General features: G+C 35.8%; 1 protein-coding gene across 17 annotated transcripts in view; it reads left to right on the top strand.

The window, feature by feature from the left end:
* The window catches only part of Uty (ubiquitously transcribed tetratricopeptide repeat containing, Y-linked), a 160,383-nt gene that overhangs the window by 131,974 nt on the left and 13,405 nt on the right, over positions 1-15,004 (top strand). For all 17 annotated transcript variants that reach the window (NM_001419831.1, NM_001419832.1, XM_039100676.2 and 14 more), the window contains 6 exons: positions 2,366-2,430; positions 2,504-2,578; positions 2,979-3,127; positions 4,646-4,760; positions 9,360-9,547; positions 10,369-10,510. In NM_001419831.1, coding sequence (NP_001406760.1) covers positions 2,366-2,430; positions 2,504-2,578; positions 2,979-3,127; positions 4,646-4,760; positions 9,360-9,547; positions 10,369-10,510 — 734 coding nt within the window. The remainder of the gene's footprint in view (positions 1-2,365; positions 2,431-2,503; positions 2,579-2,978; positions 3,128-4,645; positions 4,761-9,359; positions 9,548-10,368; positions 10,511-15,004) is intronic.

Genomic DNA, 15,004 nt, shown 5'->3' with positions numbered 1-15,004 from the left:
ATTTAAAGTATTTGTCAGTACTTTACTTATGTGTATTTAAATGCTCACATACATCTGCACATTTAAGCAGCATGCATGCCTACGCATTTGCATACCATCTATGCTTTGATCAGAGGACAGTTTACAGGAATTGATTCCTTCTACAAATAAGCCTGGGGAACTGAGGTGGGATTGTCAAGCTTAGCAAAAAGTTTCTTTTTCTGCTGAACTACTTCAACAACAACTCAGTCTTTTGTTAACAGTTTTCATTTGTTATGTAAATTACCATTTGAATCTATCTGTAGTTTCCATTTCCCACTCATACTGTTAGGACTAGCCCAATCCAGGTTAATAAGGTCTGACAGTCTTCAACACACAAACCATGTGTACACCAATCACAGTTAAGCAATAATAGTTTATTGAACACACCATAATACTAACGTCGAGAATCATAAGAAAGAAAGGCCAAATTGTGGTACATCTGTCCTCAGGCAGGGATTTTACATAAAATAACAGGTTCAAACGTTCGAAGGCAAACAGTGAAGTGGTAATCTTTAAGCTGATTGATACTGAATATGATAAGAGTGGTAGACAGGTAACGAACAGAGGACTTTTAGGGTACTCAGTAAATTGAGATAACAGAGTACAAGTGATTCAGGTTTTTGGCTTATTAATAAAATTCTTTAAGTGTCAGCTATAGATAATTGCTTCTGAGATGTAGATTCTGAGAACTTGAACTTAATTTTAACTTATGAGCAAAATAGTGCTGAATACAAAATGGCTAAATTTATGTTAAAAGGAGCAGGCCTCAACACAACTATTTCTGTGAGTATACATTTTATTTTTCTTCAACAGTGTATAATGTGATTGGTAGGTTTTGTAAGGAGTTATTGTGTTATTCGTAGTTATGGTTGCCTGATTTAGCATTTGTGATACTTCATTTACTAGAGTCTGATTTCTCATGTCTTTCTGCTACTTGTTATCTGTTCTTTGCAGTTTAATTACCTAAGTGCTTATAAAACTATGTTTCCTTAAGCATTTTCTCTAGCTGTTATTAAGTATTTTTAAACATATTGCCTATTTGTGGAGCATCTTTTATGAAATGTATACAGAAATTCTGCTTGTGTTTTAATTAGGATATTTACTGTTTATTTACCAGTTCTTGATATTCAAACATTTTTATTTCCTGTTTTCTTCTTTCTTGAGTAACTTCTTTGGGGTATGAAAGCTTTTGAAGCACAAAAGTACTGATTTATATATTTTTACTATGGGGGAGGGAGAGAAAGAGTAGCTGTAGACACATGTATGTGCAGTCTGAATACAATTGTGAGAATAGTTGTCTCCTTCTTCTGTATAGGTCCAAGTGATTGAATTTAGGTGGTCAGGTGTAGACTCCCACATTGGTTAAGCTATCTTGCCAGTCTACTGGGATTTGGAGGATTTATTTGTTGTTTGTTCTTTTTTTTTTGTTTGTTTGTTTTGTTTTGTTTTGCTTTGTTTTGTTTTAAAAGGCCAGGGTCTCATTATCCTTGGTTTGCTGGCCTACACCAAACTATCCTTGAACTTAAAGAAATCACTTTGCCTGTGCCTTTTAATATGCTAGGACTAAAAACATACACTAGCATCTCCTTTTTAAATCTTTTATGTCATTTGTTATATCATAGCCTAGAATAGGTAATTCTTTTTATCAGTATTCATAACAAAATAGATATAGAATACATGCTCGTATAGATATACTGTGTTTTCTTTTAAGAATTTTATAAGTTGTAATTCTTACATTTTTGTTATTATTCCTTTTATATTGTCTTATGTATGATATACTTTTGTTCTGTATGTACATTTCTATAATATATTATTCACATCAAAGAAATGATATGTATTACATGAAGTATTTAGTTTCTATACCATGAGTCTAGAACTTTATTTTTTCTTTGGAATTTATTGTGTCAAAAAGTTAAAGCTTGAAAAGGTGCCTATAGTCTTAACTTTGTTAGTGAGATTCATATACAGGATAACAACAAACAATAATAATAAATAGAAGTTCTTAACTTTGCTTTCTGTATACAGCTAAAGGTAGGTGATTGTAAACATCTTTTCTGCTTTACTCCTTGACATTTATAATAAATACTGGTACATAGCCTCATTTTAAATTTTTCTAAATTTGCCTGCTTTTTGGGAGAGAGGTATTTTTGAAAAGTATCAGAATCACCTATCAGAACCCATAGGGAAATGTGATTGTACTTTTTAATGTGAAAATTGGCTACTAGATTTTTTTTTTCATTATTTTAATTTTCCCATAACAATTTGCTCATTTTTTCTTAATTTTTTTCTTTTCCAGTAGGAACTTGTAATACTGTAGTAACTGAATGTTTTCTTTAATGAATAGGAAGAAAATGAGAGAAAAACACAAGTTAAAGACTATTCAGATAATGAATCAACATGTTCAGATATGTAAGTAACTGATGGCATTCATGTAGTTTTCTTGTCTCAAAGTCATGCCTTCACCTTTTTTTTTTTCTCCTAGTTCCAGAAGGAGACAGAAAGTACCTTTTAAAACCATAAAATGTGGCATTAACATTGACCTGTCTGATAACAAAAAGTAAGTCTAGTACTATTCGTATGAATGGAAACAAAGGGGGTTTCTGTATTGCAATTGTGTATTTTCCTGTTCCTTTCCATGTCCAGTACTTTGATTTAAAACTGTATCATTTTAGAATTATTTTTACAGGTTATTAGTATAGTTTTTTCTTCTGACTAAAAAAAGACCTAAGAGTTAAGGTGTCAACATTTAAAAATAGAAAGTAACTTTTTTTTTTTTTGGTAGGTTATACATTTTATTCTTTCACTGACCTTTAATGTTGGATATTTTTGTCTTTAGAAACCTCATTACTATTACTGTTTATGTATTGACTTTTCCCTAGTAACTATAAGATTTTTTTAAGAACAAGGTAATTTTCATTACACAGAAGTTTTCACTGTAAACCTGTTATTTATTGCAGGTGGAAGTTGCAGTTACATGAGCTGACTAAGCTTCCTGCTTTTGTACGTGTTGTATCAGCAGGGAATCTTCTCAGTCATGTTGGCTATACCATACTGGGAATGAATTCAGTTCAACTTTGTATGAAAGTTCCAGGGAGTAGGATACCAGGTGATTGAAATGACCAAACATCTTGTTTAGTTGAAAGAAGTTAATGACATTTGTAAGAGACAGAGCTAATTTCTTACCATTTATCCATAATTTTTAAAAACAGATATTTTAGGTTCTTTGTTATCTTTGAAATTGTGTAATGACTCTAATAATAAAGGATATAGTACTTTTTTTCAAAGTGTTTTAAATTCTTTTTTTCCTATGCCAAGTACAATATATTATTTTTCAGACTTTTTTTGTTGGCTTTTTTTTTTTAATAATGTGAGTATTTTTCCAGGATATATATCTATGAAAGTGTAAAGTGATCTTGCATTCCAGAAGAGGGTATCAGGAACTGTGGAGAGGGAATTACAGATGGTTGTAACCTTCTATGTGGATACAGGAAAATGAAACCTGGATTCTCTGGAAGAGCAACCAGTGCCTTTAATTGCGGAGCAGTCTCTCAATTCAATGTCATATTGGATTTTTCAAAATGTTTTTTGGCATGGAGTAATGTTGCCAAATACAGATATGAATTTATAAGCATGTTCACTGATGGTAAACGAGCTATTTTTTACTTTATTTTTCTATTTCAGTTTCATTATGTTGTACTTATTTTTTGTTGTTCAAAGTTAGATGTAGTTCATTTGGTAGGGACTGTGGTTGCACACATTGACTTTCAAATATAAAAAAACTTTCTCTACTACAGAATACAGTTTAGGAGGTAGTCTAATTAAAGTTATATACTGACAAAGTGTGAAAAATGGGTTTTATCTTCTTTTGTATTTGAGAGGAAATGAATTATATGAAAGGGATTCATAGCCCTGTATGTTCGGAAACTCATTAATGGGAGTTGGTCTTAAATTTCTGCTTCTGCTTCCAAAGTGCTGGGATGACAGGCATGTACACTCTCACTCTTGATTGACTATGTTTTACAAATATATTTGTTCATTGATTTTTTTCGTGTGATTATGTTCAAAGATCAAACACTATCAACTTCTCTTTCTACATATTTTACTTTAACAATTATTTTCAAGTTTGTATGACTGCAGTTCTATTTGAGATAGTTTTATATCTTTTTAATATTTAGTGGCCCTTTTAGGAAATACTTTTAAAGTCACAAGGTTTCTGTAGCAAAGTGGAGTCACATGACTACCTGATGGTAATAGATTTGGAATCCCATCTGTACATTGAATATTAAGAGCAATATATCCTCTCCATTGATAAGTCAGTGATTTGCTTCTTGGGCAGATAGATAAAATCATACATGTGGCATGTGGGTATGCAAGCGTGTGCACAAGTGTGTGCACGAGTGTGTACGTTCCTCCCACCCCAAACCCCGCCACACACACACACACACACACACACACACACACACTATGAAACTCTGGTTATTAAGCACTTTTACAAGTTTGAAGATCTGACTTTAGAAGCCTAAAACTCATGCACAGAGCTGACAAGCATTATGGTAGCTGCCTGTAATCCCAGCACTAAAATTACAGTCTGTTTATGTCTTTAACTATTCCCTTTTCTTTTCAGGTCACCAAGAAAATAACAACTTCTGTTCTGTTAACATAAATATTGGTCCAGGTGATTGTGAATGGTTTGTTGTACCTGAAGATTATTGGGGTGTTCTGAATGACTTCTGTGAAAAGTAGGTTTCAGAAGTAAATTCCTTTTAAGATAGGTCCAAACTGCTGTAAAGAATAAAGTTAAAAAAAAAAAAAACCCAAAGCTGAGTTTCTTAGTGAAAATATCAATTTTTACTCCTGTATTTTCCATTATGAGTTTGTATAACTTCTATGGAACCAACAACTTTTCACCCCATATAGGGTATTAATGACAGACTAAAGAAATGATTCTATAGAAGTCGAGCTTGATAAGTATGGTGATTCCCTACAGACTTCACAGCAGGAAGGGGAAAACAATCCATGAAAAGGCAAAAAGAAAACTCAGCTCAGCTTGATTTTATGTAACCAGTGCAGGATCAAGACTTCTATAGTCTGGTCCAGATCATTTTATTTAACCTTAGCACAATTTAGGAAAAAAGTATTCAGATAAAAATTAACTTGTTCCCAAGTACACAACAATTTAGGGCATGTTTACCTTGAGATTGTTTGCAGAGTACCTTTGGCTTCTTTTACAAGTGCTGTTTACTCAGAGATAGTGCTGGAGATTTTATATCAAGGGAGCTTGACATAAAACCTGTGGTTGGGGATTGTCTTGGCTCCAAGATTTTATAGAAGTCATATAATCTTAGTGTGTTGTAAAGCTCAGCTGACATCACTTATAAGAATGCATTTATGGTGTAAAAGATTAAAGGTAAAGAAGAATCTGAAATAGGAAAAAAACATAAATTGAAGGAAATATGGGAGAATCATCAGACAGGTTTTAAAAGTGCATCATTCCTGGCATTCAGCAAAGAGCAGCTACACTCCTCACTCCACTGAAGAAATAAGCTATTTTCCTGGCTTCTCCAGTGTTTCTCTGTGTAAACAGGCACTTTTTTGCCTTGTACAAGTAAGTCAGAGTGTGCTGGGGTGACTTATTTACTGGATTACTTATAGTCATATGGATGAGGGGTAACTTGTAGGAGGGTGATTAAAAATAAAATAAAATAAAACCTTTTCTTTGAAGGCAGTTATCAATTACTTATGTGTTTAGAATGGAGCTTCTACCTCCCTTCCCTCTCAGCATTGGGACTCTAACTGACTTAGAACTCTGCAGGCAATATGCATGTAACTATAGTGCCTGTTTCTATGGTGCAGCAATATTTAGAAAGTCTTGTTTCCTTGGTGTCCCTCATCCCCTCTGGCTCTTAAAATATTTATACCTGCTCTTGGGCAGGGTTCTCCCTTAGAGGAGAGATTTGACAGAGACATCGTATTTAGTACTGAGTTTCAAGGTCTCTTATTCTATTGCTCATGTATGGTTCTTTACATTTGCTTTCATCTACTTCAGGTGGAAGCTTCTGTGACGATATCTAAATAATCTAGATAATGATCTATGAGAATCACAGAATGTTGTTTAGTCATTTTATTGCTATGTTGTTTAGACAAGAGTAATATTTGGATTTCCCTGAGTCTATGGGTTCTCTAGTGTCAGGATCTTGGCTATTGAACATTACTGGGGTGAGTTTCATCCCATCTTATTGCATTTCAACTGAACAGGCTCTTAATTTCAACCTGATAGTGCTTGGTTGAAAATTTTTGTACTATTATCACATTTTTTTTTTGTACCACACATCATATTTTGCTAGCAGGTCACAATTGTATAGGTTGAGTAGTTTGGCTCCATTGGTGTATTATCTTTCTCTTCTGGTAGCAAGTAGAGTAAATTTTCTTTACCCATTCCTCTGTTGACAGACATCTAGCTTGTTTCCAATTTCTGGCTGTTATGAACAGGTGTCCTTGTAGAAGCATGTAGAGTACTTAAGTACTTAAGTATCCATCCAGTAGATGGATTTCCATTTTTCTGAAGAACCACCAAATTTTCAAAGTGGCTGTACAAGTTTGTGCTCCCACCATCAGTACATGAGTGTTTCCCTTATTCCATATTCTTGCCTGCATGAGCTGTTACTTCTTTTATAGATCTTGACCATTCTAACTGGTGAGATGGTGAAATTTCAAAGTAATTTTGTTTCACATTTCCCCGATGACTGAGAATGTTGAATTATTTAAGGCAGATTACAGGAAGGCAAATAATTATCTGGAGAGACAGAGATGAAAGGGAGAACCTGAACTCTTGGGCCTAAACCTAGAGTTTGAATTTCATTGAATAGAGGTGAATAAGGATGAGAGGCACCTGTTATTTGTTACTAGACTGAAAGTGAGAATGGAGACATATGTAATGGAGAATGCTAAGGATAGTATAATGTACTGAGTCCTGGTATGGTCACTGGGCTTCTTGGGTAGAAAATGTTTTTAGGTATCAGTGACTGACTGAAAGGAATGGGGTTGCACTATATATAGTTCAAAGGGATGAAGGGAAGGAAAAGCTGGATGCGTTCTGAGGTTCTTGGAGTCCATGGGTAATGGAGGTACTGTGGGATGAGAGGACATTGCAAACAGGTTGTTATAGGGCTTGGTGTCAGAGTGGAGAAATCGTAATTGAGAACAAGAAGGAAAATGCAAATGCTTTCTTGAGTCCAAGTTCATTGTGGCCTAGTGGATTCCAGATAGAGTGTTTCTCAAATTTTATATTGCAATGGAAAACATAATAATATTTTCAGCTGACCAATGGTGATGCACATCTTTAATATACTATAACTCATATACAGAGGCAGGCAGATCTCTGGGGGTTTGAGGTCTACAGAGTGAGTTACAGGATTGCCACACAGAGAAACCTTGTTTCAAAAAACTAAAGCAAAGAGGACATAGAACTTGTTGAGATCATATGCAGAGGTTATTCACCATCACCAATTCAGGGATGGGGCCACCCAACCATCTCAAAAATTTAACCTAGAATTGCTCCTGTCAAAAGGAAATACAGGGACAAAGTGTGGAGCAGAGACTGAAGGAAAGGTCTCCCAGAAACTGCCCCACCTTGACATCCATCCCAAAGCAGCCACCAAACGCAGTCACTATTGCTGATGCCAAGAAGTGCTTGCTGACTGGAGTCAGATATGGATTCTCCTGAGAGGCTGTGCCAGAGGCCTCCTGACACAGATGAGGAGGGTTCCAGCTAACTATTGGATTGAACAAGGGACCCCAACGGTGGAGATAGAGAAAAGACTGAAGGAGCTGAAGGGGTTTGCAACCCCATAGGAAGAACAATACCAACCGACCAGAGCCCACCAATGCTCCCAGGGACTAAACCATCAATTAATGAGTACACATGAAGGGACACATGGCTCCATCTGCGTATGTAGCAGAGGATGGCATTATCTGGTATCAATAGGAGGAGAGGCCCTTGGTCTTGTGTCTCAATGACCCAGTGTAGGGGCATGCCAGGGCACAGAGATGGAGAGTGAATGCGTGGGTGAGTGAACACTCTCATAGAAGCAGGGGCAGGGGGAATGGAATAGGGAATTTGCAGAGGAGAAACTAGGAAAGGATTTGAAATGTAAATAAACAAAATAACCAATAAAAAAGAAAACAAAAAAGAATAATATTTTCAAATTATCTTTGTAACTTAGTAGTGACCCCAGTAGTTGTGTAAGTATATTGCTATTTATGTATGTTGGATAGTTTACCCCAATTTCATTTAAGTCAATGAATCCCCTAAACCCCATAGAAATACACATTCTATATATAGTCTTTTATTTTCTAATAATAATTTATAATAGATATAGGGGAAGTATCTAATTTACAAGGCTTCTCTGTGTAGGTTCTGGTTCTTATATCTTCTGTTGTGATTCTTGTTCTCATGGTTGCATTTGTGATTCTACTCAAGAATTTATATATTACTAATTGATGTAAGTCACAGGTCAATATATAAGTGTAATTTGAAGCTAAGTTTTAGTTGAATAGGATTTTTATGCATTTTTTCTCCCACCTGATTTTATTATGCTTTTTTCTGAAAAACAGACAACTCTGTGAAAACACAAAAATGAAAATCAGAACAAAGACCAAGATAGTCAAAAAAAAAAAAAAGCCAAAACAAAGAAAACAAAGCAGAACCCACCAAAATACCATTGGTTTTGTTTTGTGTTTTTGAATAGTGCTCATTTCTACTTGCCCTCTCAGCCCTGAGATCCAGTCTGGCATGAATCTATTCAGGCCCTATGCATGTTGCTGTAGTATCTTTATGTTCATACAAGTTTCAGTCCTGTTATGTATGGAAGATACTGTTTCTTTGATTCTTTCATCCCCTTTGCTCTTACAATCTTTATAACTCCACTTTCTGAACATCTCCCTGAACCTTGAGGGGAGAGCATTGATGATGATATTCACATGGTAAACATTTCTTGTGAGTCTGTTAGTGTTGAATATGATGTTTGAAACTTTACTTAAGTCAGTAATCATTTGTAGTTTGGATGAAATATTGTACTTTTTCAGTTCTGATGTCTTCACTTTGAAAAAGAAATGCAGCTTTTCCATTGTTTCACAGTTCAATATTTTAATGAAGTAAATATTATAGCATTTTTAACTTACTGGCTCTTTTGACCTTCAATCCGACCTTCAGCACCAGAAGAATCTGAACTAAATGTATGCTTTAAATCTTTAAATTTGCAATTTATATTTTGTTCGTTTCTTTGTTTGTTTTTACTCTGGGTTCTTAAATACTTATTTGTATTCTTCCTTCCTCCTAGAAATAATTTGAATTTCTTGATGAGTTCTTGGTGGCCGAACCTTGAAGATCTTTATGAAGCAAATGTTCCTGTTTATAGGTTTATTCAAAGACCTGGAGATTTGGTCTGGATAAATGCAGGCACTGTTCACTGGGTTCAGGCTATTGGGTGGTGTAACAACATCACCTGGAATGTTGGTCCACTCACAGGTATTTAAAGTAGCACACCAATGTAGATTTTTTTATATTACAGAAGATTTTTCCTTAGAGACTGTGTTTTTTAATTTTTTTCTGTGTGCACTAGTACATATGCCCATTTGATGTATAAAGTTCTGTGCTTTGGTTTCATTAGGTTCTTTGAAGACTACTAAAATATTTTCTTTAGTTATTCAGAATTTAAAGATGTTTAAATTTTTAAAGATTTAGTTAATGCTTATGAGTTTTGCTTGCATATATGTCTGACATTATTTTATGTATTTAAGAGTTTTGCTTGCATATATTTTTAGTGTGTTTTTTGTACCCACAGATATTAGAAGAGGGTTTTGGATTTCCTGGGATTGGAGATCCAGACAGTTGGGAGCTGCCATGTGGGTGCTGGGAATTGAAGCTTTGATTTTCTGCAAGAAAAACAAAAAATCTTAACCACTAAACTGTCTCCCCTATTCTTTAGAATTCTTATTTCAAGTTTCCAGGAAGCCTTAGTATGTCTGCCTGTTTAAAATGAATAAATAATTCTTCAGCACCAGAAGAATCTGAACTAGACATATGTTTTATATTGCTAGACCTCAGTTCACCGACTACAATATTGTGTACTAAAAGTAATCATAATTTGAAATGATGAAACAACAAAATGTAAAAATATCATAGCATAAGGTCTTTAGAATAGGGACTGCTCATTACATGTCAGTCTTTAAACATAATCTATTAGTGCATTTAGACTTTTCAGAATTGGTAGACTTAAAACTGATATAATAGGATTCTCATACATTTTGTTCAGTTTTGTTACTTTATAATACTTATTGTCTTCCTAGCCTTCCAGTATAAATTGGCAGTTGAAAGATATGAATGGAACAAATTGCAAAGTATCAAGTCAGTAGTACCCATGGTTCATCTTTCATGGAATATGGCACGAAATATCAAAGTCTCAGATCCAAAGCTTTTTGAAATGATTAAGTAAGTACTTAATTTTTCCCCCAATTACATTTTTTAAATTGATTTTGGGACAATGTGTACATGCCATATTACATGTAGAACTCAGCGGAAAACTTGCACTGGTTTGATTCTTTAATTCTACCATGTGTATAATATTGATTAAGCTCAGATTGTCAGCCTTGATGCACTGAAAATGTCAACATCCTTAAATATATTTCTTTCTCTCCCCTTCTCCCCCCTCTTTTCTTTTTTTAGTCCTTTTTTAAATTTTTTTGATGTTTTTAAGATTTATTATTTATATGGTGTTCTGCCTGCATGTGGCTTCAGACCAGAAGAGGGCACCAGATCTTATTGTAGATGGTTGTAAGGACCATGTAAACTCGAGACCTCTGGAAGAACAGCCAGTGCTTTTAACATTTGAGCCATCTCTCCACCACTTTCTTCTTTACTCTTGATGTTTTATTCACTGAAGAACTCTACTGATATTAAGTAAACATAGTAATAAATAGGCTTGTCAAAATTATATGAGTATACAAATAATAAAATACTTATAGATAAATATGACCTTAGTGTAATACAGCCATCAATATTATACTAATTCTCAACATTTGCTAAGACAATGATGACTTTATTATACTACAAAATGATTAATATATTCTTATTAAATATACTTTTTTTTATTTTCCATATATTTATTGGCCCCTCAGTTTCAGAGTCATTCTATTTGCTCATTTATTCATTAGATTGCTTGCTTTGATGGTATTTGACTTTTTTTTTCCCTCCATCTTTATTAACTTGGGGGTATTTCTTATTTACATTTCAATTCTTATTCTCTTTCCCGGTTTTCTGGCCAACATTCCCCCCAAACCCTACCCCTCCTCCTCCTATATGGGTGTTCCCCTCCCCATCCTGCCCCCATTACCGCCCTCCACCCAACAATCACATTCACTGGGGGTTCAGTCTTGGCAGGACCCAGGGCTTCCCCTTCCACTGGTGCTCTTACTAGGATATTCATTGCTACCTATGAGGTCAGAGTCCAGGGTCAGTCCATGTATAGTCTTTGGGTAGTGGCTTAGTCCCTGGAAGCTCTGGTTGCTTGGCATTGTTGTACATATGGGGTCTCGAGCCCCTTCAAGCTCTTCCAGTTCTTTCTCTGATTCCTTCAACGGGGGTCCCGTTCTCACTTCAGTGGTTTGCTGCTGGCATTCGCCTCTGTATTTGCTGTATTCTGGCTGTGTCTCTCAGGAGCGATCTACATCCGACTCCTGTCGGTCTGCACTTCTTTGCTTCATCCATCTTGTCTAATTGGGTGGCTGTATATGTATGGGCCACATGTGGGGCAGGCTCTGAATGGGTGTTCCTTCAGTCTCTGTTTTAATCTTTGCCTCTCTCTTCCCTGCCAAGGGTATTCTTGCTCCCCTTTTAGAGAAGGAGTGAAGCATTCACATTTTGATCATCCATCTTGAGTTTCGTTTGTTCTACGGATCTAGGGTAATTCAAGCATTTGGGCTAATAGCCACTTATCAATGAGTGCATACCATGTGTGTTTTTCTGTGATTGGGTTACTTCACTCAGGAAGATATTTTCCAGTTCCATCCATTTGCCTATGAATTTCATAAAGTCATTGTTTTTGACAGCTGAGTAGTATTCCATTGTGTAGATATACCACATTTTCTGTATCCATTCCTCTGTTGAAGGGCATCTGGGTTCTTTCCAGCTTCTGACTATTATAAATGAGGCTGCTATGAACATAGTGGAGCATGTGTCTTTGTTATATGTTGGGGCATCTTTTGGGTATATGCCCAAGAGAGGTACAGCTAGGTCCTTCGGTAGTTTAATGTCCAATTTTCTGAGGAATCTCCAGACTGATTTCCAGAATGGTTGTACCAGTCTGCAATCCCACCAACAATGGAGGAGTGTTCCTCTTTCTCCGCATCCTCGCCAGCATCTGCTGTCAACTGAGTTTTTGATCTTAGCCATTCTCACTGGTGTGAGGTGAAATCTCAGGGTTGTTTTATTTGCATTTCTCTTATGACTAAACGTGTTGAACATTTCTTTAGGTGTTTCTCAGCCATTCAGCATTCCTCAGCTGTGAATTCCTTATTTACCTCTGCACCCCATTTTTTAATAGGGTTATTTGTCTCCCTGCACTCTAACTTATTGAGTTCTTTATGTATTTTGGATATAAGCCCTCTATCAGTTGTAGGATTTGTAAAGATGTTTTCCCAATCTATTGGTTGCCGTTTTGTCATAACAACAGTGCCATTTGCCTTACAGAAGCTTTGCAGTTTTATGAGATCCCATTGGTCGATGTTGATCTTAGAGCATAGGCCATTGGTGTTTGGTGGTTTGTTTTTTTTTTTTTTTCTTCAAGAAGTTTTCGCCAGTGCCTATGTGTTCGAGATTCTTCTCCACTTTTTCTTCTATTAGTTTGAGTGTATCTGGTTTGATGTGGAGGTCCTTGATCCACTTGGACTTAAGCTTTTTACAGGGTGATAAGCATGGATTGTTCTGCATTCTTCTACATGCCCACCTCCAGTTGAATCAGCACCATTTGCTGAAAATGCTATCTTTTTTCCATTAGATGGTTTTGGCACTTTTGTCAAAAATCAAGTGACCATAGGTGTGTGGGTTCATTTCTGGATCTTCAATTCTATTCCATTGGTCTATCTGTCTGTCTCTGTACCAATACCATGCAGTTTTTATCACTATTGCTCTGTAATACTGCTTGAGTTCAGGGATAGTGATTCTCCCTGAAGTCCTTTTATTATTGAGGATAGTTTTAGCTATCCTGGGTTTTTTGTTATTCCAGATGAATTTACAGATTGTTCTGTCTAACTCTCTGAAGAATTGGATTGGTAATTTGATGGGGATTGCATTGAATCTGTAGGTTGCTTTTGTTGAAATGGCCATTTTTACTATATTAATCCTGCCAATCCATGAGCATGGGAGATCTTTCTATCTTCTGAGGTCTTCTTCAATTTCTTTCTTCAGAGTCTTGAAGTTCTTATCATATAGATCTTTCACTTGCTTGGTTTATGTCACACCGAGGTTTTTTATATTGTTTGGGACTATTATGAAGGGTGTCGTTTCCCTAATTTCTTTCTCGGCTTGTTTCTCTTTTGTGTAGAGTAAGGCTACTGATTTATTTGAGTTAATTTTATACCCAGCCACTCTGCTGAAGGTGTTTATCAGCTTTAGTAGTTCTCTGGTGGAACTTTTGGGATCACTTAAATATACTATCATGTCATCTGCAAATAGTGATATTTTGACCTCTTCTTTTCCGATCTGTATCCCTTTGATCTCCTTTTGTTGTCTGATTGCTCTGGCTAGGACTTCAAGAACTATATTGAATAAGTACGGAGAGAGTAGGCAGCCTTGATTAGTCCCTGATTTTAGTGAAATTGCTTCAAGTTTCTCTCCATTTAGTTTAATGTTAGCAACTGGTTTGCTGTATGTGGTTTTTACTATGTTTAGGTATGGGCTTTGAATTCCTATTCTTTCCAGGACTTTTATCATGAAGGGGTATTGAATTTTGTCAAATGCTTTCTCAGCATCTAATGAAATGATCATGTGGTTTTTAATCTTTCAGTTTGTTTATATAATGGATCACGTTGATGGTTTTCCATATATGAAACCATCCCTGCATGCCTGGGATGAAGCCTACTTGGTCATGGTGGATGATTGCTTTGATGTGCTCTTGGATTCGGTTTGCCAGAATTTTATTGAGTATCTTTGCATCAATATTCATGAGGGAAATTGGTCTGAAGTTCTCTTTCTTTGTTGGGTCTTTGTGTGGTTTAGGTGTAAGAGTAATTGTGGCTTCATAGAAGGTATTCGGGAGTGATCCATCTGTTTCAAATTTGTGGAATAGTTTGGATAATATTGGTATGAGGTCTTCTATGAAGGTTTGATAGAATTCTGCACTAAACCCATCTGGACCTGGGCTCTTTTTGGTTAGGAGACCTTTAATGACTGCTTCTATTTCCTTAGGAGTTATGGGGTTGTTTAAATGGTTTATCTGTTCCTGATTTAACTTCAGTACCTGGTATCTGTCTAGGAAATTGTCCATTTCCTTCAGTTTTTTCAAATTTTGTTGAATATAGGCTTTTATAGTAGGATCTGATGGTTTTGTGAATTTCCTCTGGCTCTTTTGTTATGTCTCCCTTTTCATTTCTGATGTTGTTAATTTGGATACACTCTCTATCTTCTCTCATTAGTCTGGCTAAGGGTTTATCTATCTTGTTGATTTTCTCAAAGAACCAGCTTTTGGTTCTGTTGATTCTTTGTATAGTCCTTTTTGTTTCTACTTGATTGATTTCAGCTCTGAGTTTGATTATTTCCTGCCATCTCCTCCTCCTGGGTGTATTTGCTTCTTTTTGTTCTAGAGCTTTTAGGTGTGCTGTCAAGCTGCTGACATATGCTCTCTCCTGTTTCTTTCTGCAGGCACTCAGAGCTATGAGTTTTTTTCTTAGCACAGCTGTCATTGTGTCCCATAAGTTTGGGTATGTTGTA

Source organism: Rattus norvegicus, chromosome Y, assembly GCF_036323735.1.
Source record: "Rattus norvegicus strain BN/NHsdMcwi chromosome Y, GRCr8, whole genome shotgun sequence".
Classification (NCBI taxonomy): domain Eukaryota; kingdom Metazoa; phylum Chordata; class Mammalia; order Rodentia; family Muridae; genus Rattus; species Rattus norvegicus.
The sequence above is the reverse complement of the archived record's forward strand: the minus strand, read 5'-3'. Positions and strand labels throughout refer to the sequence as shown.